The 25,711-nt window shown below is 25.7% G+C and overlaps 1 protein-coding gene across 11 annotated transcripts in view; it reads right to left on the minus strand.

Annotated features, from left to right (window-relative positions):
* The window catches only part of LOC107453525 (potassium voltage-gated channel subfamily KQT member 1), a 443,886-nt gene that overhangs the window by 208,598 nt on the left and 209,577 nt on the right, over positions 1 to 25,711 (minus strand). For 3 of the 11 annotated variants that reach the window (XM_071181301.2, XM_071181305.2, XM_071181300.2), the window contains exon 1: positions 16,120 to 16,739. The exons of 2 other annotated variants lie outside the window; for them this stretch is intronic. In XM_071181301.2, coding sequence (XP_071037402.1) covers positions 16,120 to 16,487 — 368 coding nt within the window. In that variant the 5' untranslated portion in view covers positions 16,488 to 16,739. Of the gene's footprint in view, positions 1 to 16,107; positions 16,740 to 25,711 lie in introns of those variants that run through there. 6 more of the 11 variants (XM_071181307.2, XM_071181306.2, XM_071181304.2 and 3 more) reach the window with 4 other exon arrangements.

The following is a 25,711-nucleotide window of genomic DNA, read 5'->3' on the forward strand; positions in this document are numbered from 1 at the left end:
CAAAATTACTCTTTTTTAGTTTGATAAAGAAGTATATCTGGTAGGTTTCAAATCGAAACTCCTTATTTAAAGGGGGTAGAGAGTGCTGAAAAAATTGTGGTTTTATTTTAATTAAAGTAAATACAAGACTTGGATTAATCTTTCTTTGTAAACACTCTCAGAAATAAAGCTCTAGCTTAATTAAAAGCTATATCTAAAATTAATTTTGAGAATCATTTCGTCACAAAATCACCTGATTTGTGACGATACGCGAATTCACAAATTTAAGACGATAATGTTTTCTTAACCGTGACCTCATCGCAGTGCATTGTTGGAGAATATTAACTAGACCGATGACGAGACGATCGAAACTAGAATGACGAAGTAAGACTACCTGGTTGTATGGTGGTCATAGCAGGAAGATTCCAGGTTGAAATCCAGCTTCGGGCATGGACGTAATGTTCCTCTCCATTCTATCTGTCCTTGTGTTGTTGGGGCGATTTTGATCCACCTCTACGGTGGACTCGGAAAATTGATAAACTATACCACCGGTTAGATAGCATGAGGCACTATGAGTGTCACACGTTTTTTTTTCTTTTGGAGAAAGTAGAATGACGAAACATTACTTTTGACGAAATTAATTATTTCGAAGAAATGACGATAGTTCTTTCATAACTTTGACGAAATATTTGCTTGGACATATGCCAGGAAACGATTTTGTCAAAAACGAAAAAAAAAGTTTCGTGAAATTTGAATGTTCATTTCTTACAGTGAAGTTTAAGTGATACTTAAAACTTAAAGGCATTATCAGTTTTTATAACTGTTTTCAACTTCAAAAGTATATAACACAAAATCTACTAAGAAAACAACCATGAAATTTATGATTTTAAATTTTTCATAATTATTGCCAGAGTGAAATGTAAAAATATTTCTTTAAAAAAATACTAAAAATAAAAATAAGCAATTTCAATTTTGATTTTATAAATTTCAATTCTTTTTCAAATAATAACAGCAAACAAATTTAAGCACAAATACCCTGATCCAAAAAATTAAAATTTAAACATAACATTTTTACTAAGTATAATTTTGAAAATTACAAAAAAGCAAAATATTTAGGACAACACACTTTTTTTTTAAGTTTCAAAAATATAGCGTGCATTCTTAGTTCAAAAAACAAAAACTTTTTGCAACACTTATTTTAAAAATGTTAATACTTATTTACATTAAGTCAATAACATCTGAATTTCAACTAATAGTAAATATCACATCGTTGTGGTAATTACATAGCCTAAATTGTCAGCAATTTTCGTGGTTTTTTTGTGAATGTTGTTTGTAAAATAACTTGAAAAAACAGCAAGATGCATCGTAATGATTTGAATAAAATATTAGTAAATAACAACCCTTATCTAAAAATAGTTCTATGGATTTCCAAGTAGCATTTGATTGCCAAGTAAAACCAAACACTAATAGCGTGTAGTAGCGTTTGGAGAAGCTTGCGTGAATAAAAACGTATGCCGATGTTGGTTTTAAAAAGTAAGTCAAATAGAAAATATCGATAAAACATTTTGCATAAAAGCGAAATGTAAAATTGCTAGTTTGAAAAAAAAAGTGGAATTTATGAAAGAAAATTATGAATAGAGATTGCAAAAAATATGTATAGGTTTTTAGTCAGCCTGGATTCTAAAGTTTTAACTAATTCGTCTGATTTCTTTTTAAAAAAACATACAACATTGATTTTTATGAAATTCAAATACACACAAAAGAAAAAGGAGTATTTTGGATAATCATTTCCATTAAAATTTCTTTTTCGCAAGAACTATTTCGTTTTAAAGCTTCATCATTTTGTATGTATCGAAAAAGATTTAAAATAACAGCTAGATTTTTTTAACTGAAGTAATAATAATGCATACCAAATACAATTTTGCAATTAGTTCCAAAATATACTACTTTATTCAGCTAATAGATAGAAAATATACAAATTAGTTGTGCTCATAAAAAATACAAAATTACTTTCGTATCAAATCAAGCATGGAACTAAGCTATGCAATGATTATTATTCCACCAATTTTTTTGATTAGCTATTTACAATCAAATAAATAGTTTATAATAATGATTATATAGTTGTATATAAATTTTATTTGCTAGAACTATAGAACAAACTTAAAAAAAATCACAAATCTAAACATTTTATGAATTTTTTCTGTTTTCATACATGAGAAATCTAGGGTAATAGCTAGCTTCTTATATTTGATTTTTACTTAATCGTCCAGAAATAATGTTTATCAAATAGCTACAAGACAATTTGTGGGCCAATGCAAATGGGTGTGTCTCTTTTTTTCCTTAACTCGGTATTTTGTATGCATATTTATAATCATAGTATAAGTAATAAACAGTAACATAATGAAAAACAGCAAAATGACTAAATGCATAATTGTAAACAAAACATGGTATTTGGTTATAGTAGAACAAAGAAAAAATAATAATTATACCACATTTAATTATTTGCTTAAAAATTGGGAAAGAAAAAATTGTGAACGCTGTGTTATAAAGTAAAACATCATAATTACCATACCGTAAAAATAAATAAATAAACCTTAGGAACAATAAACAAACTCAATAAAAACAAACCAGCAATTCCTTGACAATCAATACTTCGGCAGCCTAAATAAAGGCATTTTTATTAGTGAAGCAAAACTAATAAGAATAATAAAAAAAGGTAAGAAATATATGAAGGGAACAGTTTAGCACGTTATGAATAGGAGCATCGACATTTTTTTACTGGAACAAGTTTTCATTAAATATGTCCTTTTTTGAAGAAGAAAAAAAAACCGTATAATTTTCGTTTTTATCCTCTAACAGTTTATACCACGTTTTTTTTAAAATACTGTATATTTCTTTATTTGCTGCATTACATTATTTTACGAATAATGATAGATAAATAATTTATTTTAAATTTTCATTTAGAGCAGAAAAATTTATCTCCCATTATTTCTGGTAATACATATTGATAGTGGAGAATGGGGCAAGTGTCGACATCGGGCTATAGTGGACATTTTAAGTAAATTTTTATTTATCATTCAAATCTTATCTAGAGAGATATGGTAAGTTGGTATCACTGGTGTACCCTTCCATGTGCAGATGTTGTATTCACACTGTGAATACTTTTATAGAAATTTGTAAAAGAAGACTTTTAAAGTACCCATTTTTCTTTTCTCCTTTATTAGGACATTTTATTTTCAAAATTTTGAAGAAAAAAAATGGTCATTGTTTCACCTATTTGATATTAAAATTCACTCCATATAGTGTCAATAAATCTTGATTAGGCAGAAACAAACACATATCGTCATGGGACTAGTGTAGATGCATGGTGTTGGAGATAGTTAGACGCATGGTGTTGGGGGTAGTATAGACATGCCAACACTGCCTCTACACAACTTCCAATGGAAGAAATAGGAATTAAATACAACTGTAACACATTTGACGTTTTTTTTTCATTTTATGAATAATAATTTTGTAGAGTGATATACATATCAAACATAAGTTGTGATACGAAAATACAGTTGTACAAGACACTAGTGAAACCATAATCTTATAGGGCAGCAATTGCTGCGAAATTAACAAAGCAGACGAGGAAAAACTGATGACTTTCGAGAGAAAAAAATTAAGAAATTGTTTTTGCAGTAAGAGAAAACGGAACCTGGTGAATTCGTTACAACCATGAATTACAATCAAAATACAAAGAACCTAACATAGTACAAATGATTAAGGTTTCTCAAATAAGGTGGCTAGGACATGTATTTCGATATAGTGATAAAAATCATGTTAAAAATAACCTTTCAAATAACAGAGGAAAAACGAAAAGAGATGAGAGGGAGAGAGGGAGTGAGAGATTGAGTTGAGAAGTGGTTAAATGACTTGGAAGTCAATAGATGGAGAAATATAGCCTCTATAAGATCTAGAAGCGGTAAACTGATCGGGATGGCCTTGGCCAATAACCGGCTGTAGTGCCTATAAAGAAGAAGAAGAAGAAGATATATCTTTTCAAATAATGATTTTTTTTTCAAGTAAATGTTTAGCATAAGATACTTACATTAATTCACGTTTCAAAAGTTTGAAAAATATGCAAAAGAGATGCTGTCTGTGTCTCAGAAATTGTAGTACTTCATTGCAATACCGATAAGATCGCATGTTTATGTAATATTATTTTTTCCTTCCTTACTCAATTTAACTTTATTTATTGAACTTAACTTTTATCCTTGCGATGCTTGTAATTCTAATTTTAGGCAAATTTATGCATTCATAGAGGGTGTGCAAAAAGTTAAAAGCATTTTGCCCAATTTTTAATTTAACATGTAAGGGACAACAGGTAAAATCATCTTATTTTGTTAAATTATTAAAAAAAAATTAAAATATTCCAAAAAAATCGGTTAGTAATATCAGGTTAGATTACCATAATGGTAACCAATTTCACATTAGATACTAACCATGATTGTATAGATTTCCAAGAAATAAAGAAAGATTTAAAATTGAGGTAATTTGAACAATATTTTATTATAAACAGAAGTCTAAAACTCTAAACGGTATGAGAGAATAACTCCATTAAATATAATTTAAAAAGTATGTTATTTTATTTAAAAAAAATATGCTGTTAAAATTTTTTTTTGTTTCTTAAGTTTTAATGTAGGAATTACAAATTTTACCCAATAAGAAACCAAAACAAAATTAATCTAGTCACAGATTATTACGTTCGAAAAATATGTCATAATGAACAAGATATTGTAGTAGTTTTAGTTAGATATCAACAACAGAAGAAGTAATAATAGATGTTGTTAGATCTATCATTTGTCATAACTACGTCAGTCGTTGCGTTTCCGAAAATGAACATTCCACTGCTTCATTTGTCTTGCGAATAGTTGTTATTAATATAGGAATGTCGATAAAAAAATTTTAACTCTTTCCGTGTTTTCATGAACAGTAGCAAAATGGATAGACATAGTTTAGGAAATCAATCTATAATATTTTTTCCACTTAAAATAAACAATTGGTAACTGCTTTTAACCAACCATCAAGTTCATTCTTTCTGCCAATGCAAATTATAAAGATGCACTATAAAAATGCATTTTTAAATGTATAAATATTATATCTTGATTTTTACATCAATAATTACAAATAAATTAAGCATTTAACTAAGGAAGTACATTATTCTATTTTATTTTTTAAACGTCGTTGAACAGCCGACCCAATTTTGAGATTGCGACCGCCAAAATTCAACTCCGGAATCTTGTAATTTGGAACCCAATCCAGAAAACAAGGGAGCTTCTGTATTAAGCATCGGGAGAAATTTACCTTCGTGGAGGACGTTTTAATGGAACTAGCCCGCATTTAAGTTACAAGTAGAGGAATATCGCGTAAACACCCCACGTTTGGCCTGACGTTAAGGGGACTCTAAGCTAAAATCTTTCAACCACTGAAGATATTTTCATAGCACTGTGATCGGTGAGAGCCGGGTGCGGAATTCATATCGACCAGCTATCGTTGGGATTCGAACCCAGTTCACGTCATTGGGAGGTGGACGTTTTAGTACCTGAGTCACCCAAACAATACAATATGCTATAAGTCGTACTAGCATTATATAATTACCAAAGAATTCACCTCAAAATAAGCAAAAAATGCCCACATTTCGTCTAATCTACTTACATTTGCTATATTAATGTGGAAACTGTGTTCTGGAAATAAAAAAATTGTTTTCGAAACTTAGATTTAGGGAGAGAATTCGCTTCACAGTTATTTCATTCCTGCATTTCAATCAAAATAAATGTGTTTAACTTGATTTAAGCATATCTTGAGCAAGGGAGACCAATATATTCAGACAAGAACGGCTTACTTCACAAAAATTACGATTGGAACACCATTTTAAGACTGAGAATTACTAAGATAACATGAAAAATCAGTTCTTCCCGAGAGTTATTACACAATTTAGATAGTCTGTCCTGTAAACAATTCTTAATTTCTAAGCACTAAATAATTTTTTTCCTGAATTCTGAAGAGAACAGGGAAATAACCATTTATGTCCATAAAAATCATAAAAAACCAGTAAAACCTGTCCACGTAGGTGTACCTTAAATTATTAATCGTCCTGGCAGTATAAATCATATTTTGTTTATCTTATTATGATTTATGGCAGCAAAATAGAAATTCGAAACTGTAAAATATTTTTTGCAATATTCTTTTATACTTTCAGAAGTGAAGAGGTTAAGCAAAATAATATGGTTATTTAGTTTAGCGGTTTTTCCACCTGAAGAATTAATTTTAATCTTCACTCATTCATTTTTCTACTTAAAAAAGAAAAATCTTTTCACAGCTGGTACAAAATCACAAGAATAAAAGAAAGAGTGAAGAGTTCTTTCTCAACGTCTTACTTTTCAACACCCTCCTCTCAGTATGGAGAAGATTCACTATCATTCCCCCCCCCCATAATTGTCCAGTAAAATTTGCTGATATGACCACAGTAATGTGAGAGACACAGAGAATTCCGTAATTGTAGTCTTTTTTCTTAAAAAAACATTTTTAATAAATATGGCTTTTAAAAAATTTATTAAGTTTTTAAATACTTCAGAGCATAAGACTGTAACTTACAAAAATTTTAAAAATGAAGGAATAAATATTTTCTTATCTAAAATGTATATGTAAAGATGTTAAATACTTAAAAAATGACATTTGATACAAATAATAAACTGCTTGAAGACAATAAAATTAGAACCTGGTATATAAAAATTTGATATTTTTAGTACTTAAAAATAATTTTTCGCCATTAAAACAGACTTTTTTCATATTTTTTTTCTCTTAAATTTTTGAACTCAAATTTTTCAAGCAAATATTCTTCAAATGGTATTTTATTAAGTTTCAAATATAATACTAATAAAGTGCAAATATAACAATTATATAATACATTTTGTATTCTGGAATTAGACTTCACACAAATTAAATATATCCAACATTTCTTTGTAAATTTTGCCATATTTCTGATTGTTTTTTATCATATTTTGATGTTATTGGCTAAAAAAATTACATAGATTTTTTGAGATAATTAATTAAATAAAATATTTTAAGGTATTGCAATTAAAAATAAATATTGCTTTGAAGAAAAGGACAAAGCAGGCATACCCTTACTATAAAATAAAGCACTTTTGAGGCTAATTTGAGGTTATTAGGTGCAAAAATATACCAAGGGTAGAAAATGAGGATATATTCTGCATCAAAAATAACCTCATCCATAAATCTCAATTTAAACCCCATTTACACCTCATAAAATAAATCTCATGTACAGTACAGCAACACTTTTATTTAAGTTTGGGTGAAATTATTCACATAAGAAATATATTAACTTTCTTGATGTGTAGAAAAAATAATCTGTGAACCTCAAAAACATATTCTATAAGTTAAGTTAATTAAATTTCCATCAACCTCAAAACAACCTCAAGTGTGACACACTGATTACAATCCTTGGAAGGTTGATTTTTAAAGGTTGTTTTTGCAGACAACGTAAAATAAACCTCAAATCCATCTTAACACCTGAAAACAACTTCAAATGAATCCTAAAAACAACTTACATTTTTGTAAGGGCAATTATAAATGTAATAACAAAAAAATTTTTTTTTTAAATTATCATAACTTCCGTTTAATTTGATATAGAAACAAAACTCAAACGGTCTTAGAAAGACAAAACAGTTTTCTTTTATAGAAAAACAGAAAGAAGATTTTTTCAGTCAAAATTGACTTAATGAAGTCTTCGGTTATCAACTTAGAAAAAATATGTGAACCTCAAAAACATTTTCTATAAGCTGGTTGGTTAAATTTCCATCAACCTCCAAACAGCATCAAGTGTGACACACTGATTAAAATCCTTGGAAGGTAGGTTTTAAAGGTTTTTTTGCAGTCAACTTAAAATAAACCTCAAATCCCTAAAAACAACTTAAATTTTTGTAATAACAAAAAATGTAATAACAAAAAAGAATATTTTTAAATTATCGTAACGTCTGTTTAATTTGATATAGAAAGAAAACTCAAACGATCTTAGAAAGAGAAAGTAGTTTTCTTTTATATAAAAACAGAAAAAGGATTTTTTAGTCACAATTGATTTAATGAAGTCGTCGGGTATCAAAATACTTCTATAAAAAGAGTTATGCACGTGCATATTATTCGATACATTTTGTAACAAAAAATTATTTTACTTTAAAAGTTACATACATTGCTAAAGACAGCTTTGAGAAGCATATATCAGAGCTGGCCAACTTGCGGCTCACGAGCCACATGTGGCTCTTTCAAGGATTATTTGCGGCTCTCGATGAATGTACCCGAGTTCATTTTAAATTTTTATGCTATTATATTTTAAAAAATTATTATCGTTCCGTATATGTTTCAAAATGTCTTTTAAATTACTGAGAACAAATATGAGAGACTAAGTGCAACGTTGTTCAATTCAAGGTGAGTTTTTCATTTTCAATATAATTATGATACAAAAAGCATCCGGAGAATTAGAATTAATAGAGATGTGCAAGAAGATCAAGCTCTACAATTAAAATATAAGTTGACTGAATTTCGGACATTTGTACTAGTATCGAAGAATCCTGAATTAAAAAAAGGTTGATTGTAGAATTATTTCAATATTCGGAACAACGTACTTATGTGAATCACTTTATCCCACTTTAAAATTCGGAAAATTCAAACACCGATCAGTATTAACTAACCAGCATCTCAAAGAATTACTGAGAAATGCTGTCACCAATTATTCACCAAATTTGAAAAAGTTATCTGGAGAAGTAAAGTAAATGTGCTTAATTTTTAATATTTAAATTCAATACACATATTTTGAACTTTTACTTATATGTTCTCAATAAATGTAATTTATGTAAAAAAAATACCTTTTCTGCATATCTTTTAAATACGTATTTAATTGCGGCTCGCGAAAAATTTCAAATTTTGAAAAATGGCTCGACTATGGAAGAGCTTGGCCACCCCTTGCATATATTATCCTTTAAATTGTTAATAATTTTTATTTTGCTTTATTTTCAAATTGATTTTAAGTTACGTACCAGGATTAACAGATGATAACTTATCACGAAGAAAAAAATATTTAATGTGTTATAACCTGAACATTTAATTATCATTCATCTTTCATCTCTTTTATATAGTTTTCGTCATACACCATTATTTATTTATTAAAATATGTTTTGGGCTATTATAAGTAACATATCTATTAAATGCAGTCAGTGAAATATAATTTCTACATTTTTCAGTTCTAAAAAGTAGAAGTTTCTTTGAATAAAAGAAACTGGTAGAGTTTTCTATTTGTTTCTTAAAAATAGATCCAGTATGAAAGAGCATATTCTTCTACTACTTTCTTCGACAGAAAGTCTTCAATATCCAATTCTAGAAAGCGGTTTCCTCAGAAGTAGTGCAGTATTTTTAGATATTTCATGGAAACTTCTATCCAAACTTATATTCAATGATACCAATTCTTGGGGGGATTTTATTCATAAGAGGTTGAGCCAAAAATTTAATAGTAGGTATGGTGAGGCCAAAAGATAGGGAGCAGTTATAAATTTTCTATATTTTTATATCTGTGTGAAAAAAATAACTTCGGTAATGTAAAATCTTCCCTTAAAATGAAGTATATTTACGTCAAATTCCCCCTATAATGAATATTTTTATCGGTGCATTAAATGACATTCGAAATATACTTCATACAACGAAATGGTTGTCTCGATTTATCGAATTTTTCTGACTTTCATCTTTTTGATTTTATTTATTTTTAGACGTTAATCCTTTCAATTTTTACCATTTTTGAAGAATATTGAAACTTGAATCGTAGAATTTCTATACTACTGTTCGCTTTTATCCACGCATATTTCTGAAAGTACTTGTATTATTTATTCGAATGAAAAAAAAACCTGAAAATGTTTAAAATATATCCGAATGCATTTTTACGTGAACATATTTATGAATTATTATAACAATACAAACTGTAAAACAATTAAAATTTAATACTAACGAAACTAACAAAAGTATTAATTTGTACAAATTACTTCATAGTTTAATTTCACTTTTGAGCATTTTATTTTTACATTAAAAACTAATAAATTTATATTATCTGTTACTTAATTTTATATTAAAAGTCATAATTATATACTTTTAGACTTATCATGATGACCTACATTTCGCAAAATTTATTTAGATAACTTCACAACTATGTAATATCTGTAAAACAGAATATTCTTTATGTTGAATTTTAAATTTGAACCAATTTATTTCTTTATAAAGCTACAAAACATATTTTGTAAGGAAAGCAATATTAAATAAAATTTGACAATGAAAATAGAGATTAAAACTATACTAATGACATTATGCTAAAAATATTTTTTTAACTAAGAAACTTTAACTGGATTTCTTTTAACTGGAACAGAAACTACTATACCTTTTCACTCCATTTAACATACACTGTTTTACAGTTTTAAATTAAAGGAATATTGCAGAATAAAATAAATTAATAACGTATAATTTTAAGAAATATAATCATAAAATGAATCCAATTTTTAAAACAAGAGAGACAAAGAAGTAAATTAGCAATTAAAACATTGAATCAAAATGGAAAAACACCTAAAGCAGATAAAACCAAATTTGCTTTATTTTAATTTAGATATTCATATAAACATTTAAAGCAGGAAAATATAATTTTACGAGTGATTTTTTTTTCTTTTTTTGATTATGGTTCAATTAATCAAAACTAGTGAACATCGTTTTAGTTAGGATTTCTAAAAGCAACTATGTAAAAATAGCATTTCCATTATATAATGTATTTCATTTACAATATGACTGTGAATTTATAAATGTGATTTAATTATTCTTCACACCGTCATGATGCACGACTGAAGAAAATTTTAACTAAGATGTATTTAACAAATTAAGAATTTCAGATAAATATGTTTGTAGTATTAAAAGCACACATGTAAAAAAATTTTAACGTTTTTGAATTATTTAACATGAAAGTATACATTGAGTTTCAATTTTTAGATACTCAATTCTTTTTAAATTGAAAAAATATATAGTGAAGATTTAAATTTCTTGCAATTTTTAATATTTATTTTAGCTTTTAACTTTACAATTCTGAACACATATTATTTAGACTATTTGACTTTCTAACAAAATACAAAATCAAATCTTGCTATTTAACACAAATGTAGTCTTACCGGGACAGTATTTTTAAACAAAGACATACATTTACAAAACTTATAACAATAACATGAAGCAATTTTTAAATATAACATGCAATTTTTAAATGTGACATACCCATATCTGAAAGAAGTGAGAAGATGAAATACTTTAGTACTTACCTAAAATAAAATATAAGCACATGAATAAAATTTCTTAAAATAAATCAATATTATCATATATTACAACAGTAATAGCATATGTTACAATAACATTATCATATTCATATATTTGCTAAAATACTTACAAAAAAAGTATTTTGATAAAAATTATAATTAAGTAATATTTTTGAAATAATCTAAAACTAGACATATTTATTTAACATTAAAAGTATCAATTTTCTGTGAAATTTGTCATAATATGAATATGATAGGAAATATCTGAAATATATTTAAGTTTATATACAGTAAAAATGTTGTTCTGTGATGGTTGAATTGTTTTTTCATTCATTAAAAATCTTAAGAATCAAATGAGCAAAATAGAAGAAAAAAGAAATTTACTTTCAATAATGTCTTTACATTAATTACTAAATTAAGCACCAATATAAACATACAAGAAAGTTTAAGACAAAAAGCAGAATGTTTTTGCTAAGATTAATAAAGGTTAGTGAGCAATACGTGAAGAAAAGTAATTTAAGAATTGAAAAGTAAAAGTAATTCATTGTTAAAAAACATGTATGTATATTATGGATATAGTTTGTAATAAAATACTCAGATTGAAATATTGTATGCATGATTAAAACTAATCAAAGTTTTGGATCAAAATTTTTTTGTTTGAATTGACAAAATGACATAACAAGACATTACTCTTACTTTATTTATCATCAAATAAATAGCTTTTGCTTTTGTCTTTTCTATATAAAATTTGATTCAAAAAACTTTTCACTACTACTAAATTTTTCAAGATTTTTAGAGATAGAAATAAATTTATTGTTTAATACATGAAATAAATCATTAGACTAGGAAAAAAAGAAATTATTTCTCATGTAAGACTCAAATACTTGAAAAGACGAATTTTAGTGAAATATTTCGGTATTTTCATTCAGAACAAGAAAAAAACTTGTTTTCTTCATATGAGTGTTTTCTTCATTTACTTGATGTCTTTATTCCTTCATATATGTTTCCTCAAATACTCGGAAAGAAATATTTCTAGTGAAATATTTGAGTCGAAGACTGTTTTCATTCAGTGAACACTGATTAAATTAACTCTAAGGTTCTTGAGGGTAGAAATATATTTTGTTATATTGAAAATACCCATGAAATATATTTGTAGACTTGGAATTTTTTTTTCTAATGAGCTGCAAATACTTGAAAAGAAGATTCTTAGTAAAATATTTCGTTAAAAAACTATTTTCAATCAGCGGATACTGACTAAATTAGCATTGAGTTTTTTAGAGGTAGAAATAATTTGTCGCATGCAATAAATTATCAGATAAGTAAAAGACATTTTTTTTTCACATGAGCCTCAAATACTTAAAAAATATATTTTTCGTGAAATATTTTTGTAAAAAACTGTTTTCCACCAGTGAACACTGATTAAATTAGCATTGAGGGTTTTAGAACTAGACATAAATTTGTTACACTAAAAAGATACATTTAAACAATTAGAAGACAAAGAAATTTTTTCACATGAGAAGCAAATACTTCAAAAGAAGATTTTTAGTAAAATATTTCGTTAAAGTTCTTTTAGTGAACACTGATTAAATTAAAGGATGATTATTTTCAAAATTGCTTTTTTTTCGGAGATAAACAATATTTAAAGAAACAAGAAAAATAAATAAATAGAAATAGAAAATAAAAAGACGAAAAAATATGAAAAGCAAAGAAAATTAATAAGGGATGCCTTAAAGCAGTAAAATTGTAAATGTTGTTATGATATTTTATAATGCAAGAAAAAAAGTTTTGCTATATTTCTTGAAGAAAAATTTAATTTTATATAAATTAAAATCTATATACATGTACTTAGTGGTTAAAAAAGTAATTACAGAAAAACATATTTAGAAAGCTCAAAATTTTCTTAATTTATTTTTGATTTATCAGTTAAATAAATAAAATGTTGTTAAGAAGAAAAAAAGCAAAAATGTCGAAATAAAATCACACATAAGTTTGAATCATAAAAAGTAAAGAGTTTTGTTGGATGTCAATATTAGTATCACTAAAAACTATACATTTTCAAAATGACCTAAATAGTAAATGTGACCTTAGTGCAAAAATGTTATCAATTAAAATAAAATTGTGTATCAACCGCAATTTTATAAGCAATTTCCATAAGAAATTCAAATTTTTTTACTGAAATTGCTTTCCTTCTCGAAATACAATTCGTAAAGTTTTGTTATCTTGCATTTATATTTATAAATTAATATTTCCACAATAAAAATATATTTATGAATGCATATAATTAAAATGATATATTTATGTTCTGTATATTTAAGTTACTTAGAATTAAAAGTGGGATTTTTGCACTCAGTTATATTTGTCATTAAGAAAAATAATTGGTAAATCGTCCCTTTATTTTTTAAGAGTTTTTAAATTCCACACATTTATTAGGATTGAGTTACTAAATTATTCACATAAAATTTCATTAAATTTCATTTTTTAACTAAGCTTTTCTAATATGGTTATCATTATTCATCATATTTAAATGAAATTATTTAGCAAATAAAAAGAAGTTTTGCAAATTTTAAAATAAAAAAAACATCAAATCAAACATGTTATAAATATTTCAAAATAACCTGCAATTACTTTCTAAACCAATTCCATTTAGCATGCATAACTAAAATAATCGAGTGCTTTTTCATTCTATCATAGAAAGTTTCATAAAAAGTTTCAATAACGCATAAAACAGAAATATTATCCATATCTAATTCAAAATCTTATAAATTTTTCTCTCTAAGTTTTTAATGCACAGAATTTGTTTTTAATTTAGTGTTAAACTTTCATTAAAACCATTTATGTTTTTTTTTTATTAAAAATGTGTTTTCTTAATAAAATTGTAACATTATCTAACATTAACTTTATTTATTAATTTTTTTATGAGATATAGAAGTCAAGTTACAAATATTATACATTAATTTGAAGATAATGGAAGATAATAAGGAAGAAAATTTTTTTTCGATATTTTGATTTGCATAAATGGTAATGTACCTTATACTTAACAACTACAAAATATCTAACTATTCGAAGTTTAATGGTTTAACAAAATAATTAGAGTAAATACAAAGTTTTTCTGAACATACTGTTTTTATTTAAAATATTTGTAAAAAAAAGCATTAAGTATGAAAAAAATCTATAAAATCATCCATCTAATTTGGAAAGAGAATTTAAAAGTAGTTAGGTAGTTTTCTTTAGTTTCAAGCATCAAGCACACTTTTTAAGTTGATAGAATTCAGAAGTGAAGTTTGGAAGATGCAAATGATTTTTTTCTATGATATTTAGAAAAAAAATACTATTAAATATTAAGATTAAATTTAAAACTAAACAAAATTACTTTATTTTTACCTTTATTTTTATTGTTCACGTAATGATATTTAGTGGTTTTTATTTAACTATTTTTTTTTAAATATTATTTGAAATAAAAATTTTCCTTCTTTGCAAATTTTATGCATGAATTTCAATCGAAGCTAATTAAGTTTTATTTTCTCAATGTTTTTCTTGATAGGCGCAAACAAATTTGTATGCTAATTAAAATTAAAATATTAAACAAAGCCTAAATATTTATTCTTCGAATTAAAAAATAAGAAGTTAAATTAAATTGAAAGTTTAATAGCTTAAGAAATGGAATCGTTTATACTTAAATAATAAAATGCATAAAATCATTAACATACTTTACGTAACATACATAATTTACGTAAACATAATATATTTATATTATCACAATCATTTATATAATCATAATTTATAAATGCATAAAACTTTTTGCTCACTTCTGTACGATTTTATGTATAAAAAGTTAGAAGTATCAAGGAATATTATTTTATTTAGTACAAGAAAATTAAAAAATTTAATTATTATTGTTTCGGCGTAACTTAATATTAAAAACAAAATCGTACACAAAAATAATTGTATCCATTACAGAAAAGTTAGGAGTGTTTCTTATTTACCGTTTAAAATTCTAAAAAAAATCATTCTTATTAAAATAATAATATTTTCATTAATAATTATCAAGTTAAATTATAATACATATAATATGTAATTCTTATATATTGAAAATGCTTTTTTGCGAAAAAGGAAATCTAATTAAAATATACTCTAAATAAATCAAGATGAAAAAAATGTTTTAAAAAGTCTAAAAAGATAGTCAAGTCTGTTTAGGGAAATCATATAACGGAAGTAGTCTATAATCATATTCTAAAAATGGATAATTTTATAATAATTTTTAAAACCATGACTTTAATTAATTATTGTATATTATTCATCACTTAAGTCTAATGCGCAAAATGAAATGACTATTCAAAAACAGGCATGAGTTAAATAAGAAAAACATGTTCATTTTAAAGAAATTATAGCAGTTAAAATTATATAAAAAATTATCTCTGTTAAAAAAAACATTTGTGAGTATGCCGTTTTAAATATGTTTGAAAAAATGGATATAAATTTTAACCGCAATAGAAGTTAGAGAAAAGGCTTAGAGGATGGAATAAATTTCATCATTCATGCAATAGCAACAGGCAGAGCAGTTAAATTTTTGCTAATTTTGAATTGTACAAATGCATTAGAATAATTAATATTTTTGTAATTCTTATGTCAAAGGGCTCTTATAACTGATTTTGAAAACGTTGTATTTTTTTAATTTAAAAATATTTAGAATTTATATTGAATTTAAATTACTGAACTTATATTAAAAAAGAGTATTTTCACTAACAATTAAACTTACAAAGCCATATGATAGGTAATAGCCTTGCAACCACGTGGTCTTTCAAGAAAATTATTGACGAATTGTTGCCTCTTACGGCATGCCGCTTCCTTTTGCCTTTTCTTTTTGCTTTCTGTTCCATTAAGAAGACTTTCTTGAGCACTTGAAGAAGATGTTCTTCTTTTACAGTAGTTGTCATTCTCTTCCTGTTCATTTTGATTACATCTTTTTCTCTTGGCGTCAAATTTACCACCTAGATCAAATAGTTCTATAAAGGCCACTCGAATTTCACCTCCTCCGCCACCCCCTCCCGAGGGGTAGTCGGACCTCGGGTTGGAGCGGCCGGACATGTGGACGCAGGATTGTTCCTTGCATGATCTCCGGCTCATCCAGTTTAATCATCATTTTCAACACCGGACACACCGCTCATTCTATTTTTCCTTGCAGCCCACCCCATTCCGTCATCACCATAGCGAAAGGGGTTTTTCCTTTTTTCAAAACAACACACACTGAAGTTGCACAACTTCACCGCCAGATGTCACTTCTGTGAGCAAAGTTTTTAATTCTGAAAGGTCTGTTCTCTTCACATTTGGCTCCGTTTTCACTTTTGGCTTCTCAGCAAGGCAGCGTTGGGTGTGTGCGATCTTTTGTTTTCGCCATGAATTGAAGAAGTTCCTGCAGTTGAATGATGGGTAAAAATAGGGAGGGTAGAAAATATAAATCACGTGACTTTTGTCTCCAGAGAAGAATCATCTTTTTTTCCCCTCCTCATTGGTAATTCTAAAGTCAAGTGTGGGCGGGTTCTTAGCATGTATTTAATGTTTTCATTTATCGACCAAAGATTAGATTTGAATTGTCTAAAGATATGAGTAAATTTGACAGATTGTTTTATTTTTAGTAACTATTTAAATAATAATTGCTTTATTTTACTTTTATAAAATGGGGAATTTTAGTAAAAAAAATATATATTAGAAATTTATGCTTTATGTAAAGTTTGGAATGCGTTATTCAGTAGTTCAAGTAAAGTGCAATTATACGAAACAATAAAATTGGTTAATAAGAAATTTAATTGATTATAAAATTGGTCTTAAAATATTTTATTAGAATTGCATTATCTTAAATATTTAATTTTTAAAGTGATTCATTTTGAAGTAGAAATAATATAGGTAATTCACTATCAAACTATCTTCTGTAATTCAAATGCGGTTTTTCCTTTTTTTTTTTTTATTATGCAAAATATTGATTAGATAATGATTAAACATGAAGACATAATGCGAAACTTTTCCAGAAATTCAAAAAATATTCTTTATGTCAGATTTATATTTCACATTCGCACAAAATTTTAGCTCTATTGCATTCTATTCCCTACATCTATTTCATTGTCATTTAATACATCTTATTTTTTTTCCTTGGGGAAAAAAATATGCAATGATATTTCTAAAAATTAAACTCTTCTCATTTTGATACTGTATTAATCACAGAGGCTGTTTATTTTTTCTACTTCTGTATTTACAAAAAAACTACTTTAACTTTTTATATGTAAGAATGGTTAAAAGTTGAGATTCAATTCTTCAAAAACTTTTTAATTGCCTATTTTGTGTAAGTTAAAATTGCTTTTTTTCTTAATCAATAAGCTTTTTATAAAAACATCAAATACGAGTTTAATGAAACAATTGCCAATATTGCAGTAAGGGAAGTCGTGTTTTAAAAACAGCGATCAAAAAATTATTTTTTGCAAGCTTTAATCTAAAATATTCTATAATCAATAAACATATTAAGTAAAACTGGAGTTTATAGTATTGTTATTATTATTTTTATTTCTCTTATTAATGGTATTCTTTTTGGTTAAAGCAAACTATTTAAATATTCTTTTTTCATTATTACTATTTAAAAGAAAGTGCTTATAAAATCAACTTTCTTCGAAAACTAAAAATTTTTTCTTCCAATGTACACCTGATTGACTCTCGACATTCAGGTAATTAGTAGGACAGATTAGTTAACCACTCTTTCAGGTACACTATATTAAAAGGGCCAATGTTGCTCCCACCGTAAAGATACAGATAGTGCAAAAAATGGCGGAAAATCCATGCCTTGTCCAAGATTCAAACCCAAGACCTTTCTGATGCGAGATCAATTTCCAGACCACTAAACAGTTCGGTCGCCACTATCAAAATCCCATAGTTATTAATAAAATATATTTAAGTAACAAATTAACTGATTTAAGACTCGTTATCTGCTTTAAGTAAAATAAATAAAGAAACTTTTAACTGTTTATTCAAAAAATGGTTATTAAAAGCAAGATGCTCACATCTAATTTTATAGAATAAACTTAAACTATATAAATACAAATTAAATGGAGAAAAAAAAGAATTTTTTTTTGTAGGAGCATTTATACAAGTAGCTATTGTAGTTGACATTTAATGAATATACCTTATTTTCGTTTGCTTTCATTTCTTTTGTTATCATACTTTTTTAAGTCATGTAATATGTAAATAATATTAAATAAACGAGCCGCAATACTCAGTGTTTAGGACACTGAGCTATTATCAGGAAGGGCTAAGGTACCATTCCCACGATTGGCTTGAAACCCATCCAGCTTTCATTTAATTGACCCATGATCAGTTGATGCTTCCAATCTGTTGGTGTATGATTCTAAGCAAGTAACCATCATTATATTGATCACGAAAGTGTGGAATCTTAACCCCCGTGAGCTCTTCGCTCAAATGAGGCTAGTGCAGGTATGTTTTAATTTAAATGCTTATTTTTTAGAAGCTTCTTAGCATGGTAACTATCTCTATTAAAGTATCTTATCTGTGTCTTATTTGCTTCTATTTTATTATTTTTTTGTATAAATATTTCGCTCTCAGATGTGTAATTGTAAAAAAAATAATAATGCGGATCTTATAATTTTATATTCCGAACAATCAGAACCATGTAATAAGTAGCAAAATAAATTCATAAATTGTTCAATCAGATTCAATAATATCGATAATATTAATCTATTTCTCAGCATGAAAAAAGATTTGAGAATTCCCTGTGTCAGCAAATCTCAAGTAAACTTAACTTATCTTTAGTTTCCTTTTATTAATTATGTTAATTAGAGATAACAAGAATAGGTTAGATGACAAGAGTTTGTAATAATTTATTTTATTTTATTAACTTGGCTAACTATAATAAACTTATTTACATTCAATACTTTATGTGTAATAATTTAAAGTGGCTAACTATAATAAACTTATTTACATTCAATACTTTATGTGTAATAATTTAAAGTGGCTAACTACAATAAACTTATTTACATTCAATACTTTATGTGTAATAATTTAAAGTGGATAACTATAATAAACTTATTTACATTCAATAATTTATGCGTAATTATTTAAAGTTAAATGAAATTTCCGGAAGGTATAATAAAAATGTTCAGAAAATCATCAAAAAAAAATGAAAAAAAGCTATTCAAAAATTCATATTAATTTAAATTTCTAATAATTTTCCGTAGGTCATGGACAGAGATAATCTTGAGTAACAACTCATGTTTCAATAATCATTTCATCCGGACTAAAATTAGTAAAGTTTGATGATTTTATATAGTGTAAATTGAAAACAGAGATCAATACATTTAATCCACGGATGAAAGTAGAATTATGTAAGATTCATCATAAACTTTGAAAAACTATCAAATAATGAGAGCTCTCAGAACTCTTACCAAATAAATATCACACGATGATTTGAAATTCAACTCTGACCTATTCATCCTCCCCCACCTTTCCATCATATCTTGAACATGTGAGTAAAGGAGCTCCAGGACTTACTCTTTCCTTAGTGTCTGAACCATTTACTTCAAGCAATCTATTTATAATGCAGAACTAGCATCTTATATTTAAAACCAAATATGTTATTATATTTGTGTTATATAATAAATTTAATGCTTTTAAAATGTGCAATTGATAGGCCTTAAATGTAATAAATATTGAGAAAATGTCTTTATACAAAAAACTAAAGTTTTTTTTACATACATTCTCAAATGTTTGACGGTTCAAAGTTGTTTTGTTAACAAAACGGCTTTTCTCAGTTTAATCATGAAAGGTTTAAAAGCGTCAATTCAAATTCTAGTTTTTACAGTTGCCGTCTTGCTTACCGTATGATATCTCACTTACTTTACATAATCATTTTACGATTATTATCGATACATGCTCTTATATTACAGGATTCCTTTTTAGTTTTTAACGTCGTAAGAATGAAAACGTGGTTTCATTTTATTTTGAAATTGATACTCTTCCTAATTATAATAATTATTTTATTGAATTATTTTTTAAAAATAAACGAGTTTCTTTAATATAAAATAACAGTGAATTTAAAAAATTTAAATTAGGTTATGTTTACAAAGAAATTAACTATACACAAAGTAATTTATATATATATATATATAATATATATATATATATAATATATATATATATATATATATATATATATATATATATATATATATATATATATATATATATATATATATATATATATATATATATATATATATATATATATATATATATATATATATATATATATATATATATATATATATATATATATATATATATATATATATATATATATATATATATATATATATATATATATATATATATATATATATATATATATATATATATATATATATATATATATATACAGAGAGAGAGAGATAGATGTATATGTGCTGTGTGGAGAAAAAAAATCATAATTTATTGTATCTTTCAAATATAATAAATCAATTCAGGTTTTATTGAATATTACTCAACGTTCTCATTTTGCTCATCTATTAAACAAATAATAATGACTAAATTAATTTTGCTTCATTAAATAGCAATGCAAACGCAAAACTATTTTTGCACCATCAAACGACTGACTTGTTAAATTTAGTCATAGAAGAAGTTATAGCTTCGAATTTATCCTAAAAAATTATTATTTTAGGCAAGGATTCACAGCTCAAAGTTATCAAACAAATACCACTAAATTCAACTTTTCACAGGATAGAAACTTTAATGTCAGCTCTTATTCTTGACAAAAATGTCAATTTATTTCACAAAGCAATTCAAAGCTTAGTTTAATCTCAAACTTATATCAAAGAAATGACACAAGAATATGTTTTTAAAAAAAGTTAGAACCAATTGCTTTCCGCTCTTTTAATAACATAAATTTAAAAAATTTTGAAATAAAATATCACAACTAATATTTTTTTAAAAAGTATTCAGTTTTAGTGCAGATCATAACTCAAGCATCACATTTTATTCTACTTTAAAAATTCAATTATAAAGTTCAGTTTTGCGTAATGTATTGCATCATGTACATTTAAATATTATGATTTAATTTCTAAATTAAAGTAATGATGTCTTAAGAATATTAGTGAGAATGAAAGAATAGTTCTAAATCAAATAAATGAACTATTCAAGAAGTTGCATTTCACATTATTTTAAAATGAGATTAGGTGTATATATACTTCATTATACATTTTTAATATATACATAAAAAAATGTTTGAATTTGCAATTAAAATGTAACAGTTTACTATACATGTCTAACTAAAGTAGTTGTTTGATTTATATATATATATATATATATATATATATATATATATATATATATATATATATATATATATATATATATTGTGTTTGTATAGATAAATAAATAAATTCGCATTTATATGTGTCATAATTTACGTGATTATGTAAATCATAGTTCAAACGCTATAATTTAATCAAAAACGTAACACATTATCACAACTCATGACATGATATCATCAAAATATAAATATCTCATTTTGTTACATAAACTCTCACCTGGGCAATTGTAACTCCAGAAGAAGTGAAATGATTATGCCTAAACATATCATTGAAATCAGGTTTAATTAGATGCCTGTTACGCCTAGGTGTCGAACCTGATTAGCTTCTGAATTGATAAATGCCACAAATTACCTACGATGACGTCACTTGCAGGTATCTAATTCAAGTGACATACTAGCATCATCATAGTATTTATCATAATACTCGAACTATGTAGACTAATATCTGTCACATATTATCTGTCACATATTATCTTATCATATGCGTCATATTTTATACTGCTTATGATGTACGAGAATTAGCATAATATGTGACATACTTTTCTTAGGTTCTATTTGCGTGGCATAATTAATACTACTTATCAAATTACGAAGCAAAAAGCATAACTCATGTCACACTTTATTTTGTTAGTGAAATAAATAAAATTAAAGTTATGAGGAACCACAAACCAAAACTCAAGCGTTATACATATCATTAAACAATATTGTGGGTAGTTGTAAATAAAATGGAATTTTACACGTCAGTTCAAATTATTTCTTTCTATCAAGAAAATCACTCGAAATTCAGTTTGAAACAAAATCGCTGTTAATTTATTGTTGTATAAATTTCAATTAAACAACAACGAAATCATTTCTAGTTATGTTCGGAAATTAATTTTACATAATGCAGGAAAATAATGACGACAGATTTCAGACATATTATGAATACCACAAGATTGAAAAGAACTCAGTAATCTATTAATTTGTTAAACTTCCTTCTAAGCCTTGTTTAGATCCAATGGAGAAAGCAATTAGAGAAGTAAATTAAAGTCATTTTCCCAAAGGAAAGTGTAAATTTGAACGTAATGTGACAGTTTAAATGAAGTGATAATTGAAGAAGAATTGAGACAATGCTTCAAAATTTCGAAGAGAGGAGGACTCTCATTAACAATAGTTGATTACGCATTTTAAAACTTTCTTTACGTAAGCAAAGTTATTTATTTAATTGATTCATTAATGTATTACTTCCTTTCTGATAAATGTTACCGTGATTTATATACAAAGTAAAAATTTATTTACTCACATTTTAAATAATTATTATCTAAAAATTTTAAAATACATTTAGTTTTAAAATTTTGAAACATATTAAAACGTATTCCACGTAATATTTCGGGAAACTTAATGTAATTATATTGAGTTGAATTGAAAAAAAAAATTGAATTTCATAAGATATATTTTAAGGACAGTTTTATATTTTCATAAATCCTATGGAGAGTATAAGTAAATAAAGATTCTAAATATTTTTATTCTTAACATTTAAAGAAAGACTAATTTGTTTAAAAATTACTTGATATAATTTTTAATTTTTTTAACACTCGTTTTATTACAGCATATAAAATAAAGTAGATTATTGTTTATTATATATTTGTTATAAAATACCTACATATGATATAATTTTAAGGAAAATCTTACAGTGTGACAAGAGTACATAAATAAATATATTTAAAGAAAGTTTTTTAACATTTTAATTTTTAATGATTCTAACTTTATCAATTATAGAAGTGAATTCATTGTAATAGAAGGGAAATATATATTTTTATGATAAATTCCTCTTTAAAGTTTATTTTATTACCACGTTTATATAAACTTGCCTTCGTGTATGTCTGTCCGGGTGGAATTTTGTAATCGATTTTAAACTAACTTCCCGACTAGCTACAAACTTCAAATTTAGCACACAGTTCAGAATTGGATGACAATGCATGAAAATGAAGAGAAAAAAGACATGCAAAGTAAAATAAAATTAAAATTTAAAAATTTTTTTTTTCGAGATTGTCTTTTGTTGTCGATTCCATTATTTCAAATTATTACGTGTCAGGTGAAAAGATTTTTGTTGTCGGAGTATTTTTATTGGCTGAAAAATCACGTGGTAGGATCCAGTTTTTCCTCATTCATTTCCAGATTGTTTTGGTTGTCATCAGCATAAAACTAATGAAAGTCGTAAAGGTATTAATTTTCTATAAAGATTTTTGTGTCTCTAATTTAAAATAAAAGTTCTATTACTTTAGTAGTGGTCTTGTAGTAGTCTTGACTAAGAAAAATAATCTAAATAAAAGTATATATTTTTAAAAACCACGTTTTTTGTAGCGAAGAATAATAATTAAAAAATAATAATTTTTTAAAAATATAAAATAAAAATTAAAAAAATCATAGTTTAAAATAAAAAAATTCAAAATAAAAAGTAATATTTTTAAAAACCACGTTTTAGTAGTGGAGAATAATAATTAAGAAAAAAATTGAAAAACGAAAAACGTGGGGCGCATGAAATACATAACAGTACATATGCACATACATATGCACATTTTCTTACATGCACAGCCACATATACATCCACATACATATGCATATACAAAAGCATATTCCACATACACATTCAGATACAATTACAATTACTGATATACATACACATATTCTCAAGAGCACTCATACACACACTAATATAACATTACTGTTATGTATTTCATGCACCCCGCGTTTTTCGTTTTTCAATTTTTTTCTTAATTATTATTCTCCACTACTAAAACGTGGTTTTTAAAAATATTACTTTTTATTTTGAATTTTTTTTAAATTTATTTTTAACAAATTAATGTTTAAAGTAGCAAACTTTTAGACTAAATTAAACTTTACTAATTCCTTTAAAAATTTGAAAAAAAAATTATTCTTAATTTTTTAATTCTCTCTTATTTTAAATTAACTAAACAGATTTTTTTTCTTTTTGATGCAATTATTAGATATCTAGTTGAAAGAATCAATTTTCATTTCAGCATAAAGTTTGAACAAATTTACTACCAATTGCAATTATTAATTATTATTATATTCATGTTATGTAGCAAAATTTTTGTTATTATTCACATCTCCCATTTTTAGAAAACTGTATTTTATTTTTAATGATTATGGCTATTCAGTTTAATATTGATTTTCTTACTTATATATGCATACCCATTTAGTTAAAAACTCCAGAATTGGGTTTAGGATAAACAACAAATGATACAAAGGATGTTCACAATCATATTTGCAATTTAATCCTTCAAATTGAGAAGAGTGCTTGTATTTTACCAATACTGAAGTTTTTCTCTGATGTTAGAAATATTTCCGAAATATTTCATTTATATTTCATACATATTTTTATCATTAGAAAATCCCAGAAATATTTTCTTGTCAAACTAAATTACACATTTTCAAGATATACATTTCGGAGTATATATTGCATGACACCTAAATCGTAGTCTCGAATCTTCGTAATGCGTATTAGTATTAATCAGATATTACTCAATAAATTTTGGTTTTTAAACATTTATGTAAGTATATACTTTCTGTTTTTGTTCAAACCATCATAATTGTTATCTTTGTATAGCATCTATATTTTAAGTAGTCGGTAGGGCATATACCAATAGTCCTAAAACGAGCCTTTTTTAATGTACCCTCATCTAAACAAGATATTACTTCAGTTTTTTTCACAGAATATTTATATATACATAGTCGCACTGAGATAACTGTTGAAACATATATTTGTCAAAAAACTTTTTAAAACAATATGAACTGAGAACTTACTTTTTTTTAAAAAAGTTTCCTCAAAAATCTTTCAAAACTCAAAAGTATTCCTCTTAACGATAAAACATTAACACAGCATACAACATACATCCCCAAAAAATAGTTTCTTAGAAAAAGTACATCCAAAAGGGTGAGTTTTAGCATTCTTGATATATTCCCTACCGACTCCCCATAAGGA

Source organism: Parasteatoda tepidariorum, chromosome 8 (assembly GCF_982258835.1).
Source record: "Parasteatoda tepidariorum strain Cologne lab strain chromosome 8, Ptep-v5.0, whole genome shotgun sequence".
Lineage (NCBI taxonomy): Eukaryota > Metazoa > Arthropoda > Arachnida > Araneae > Theridiidae > Parasteatoda > Parasteatoda tepidariorum.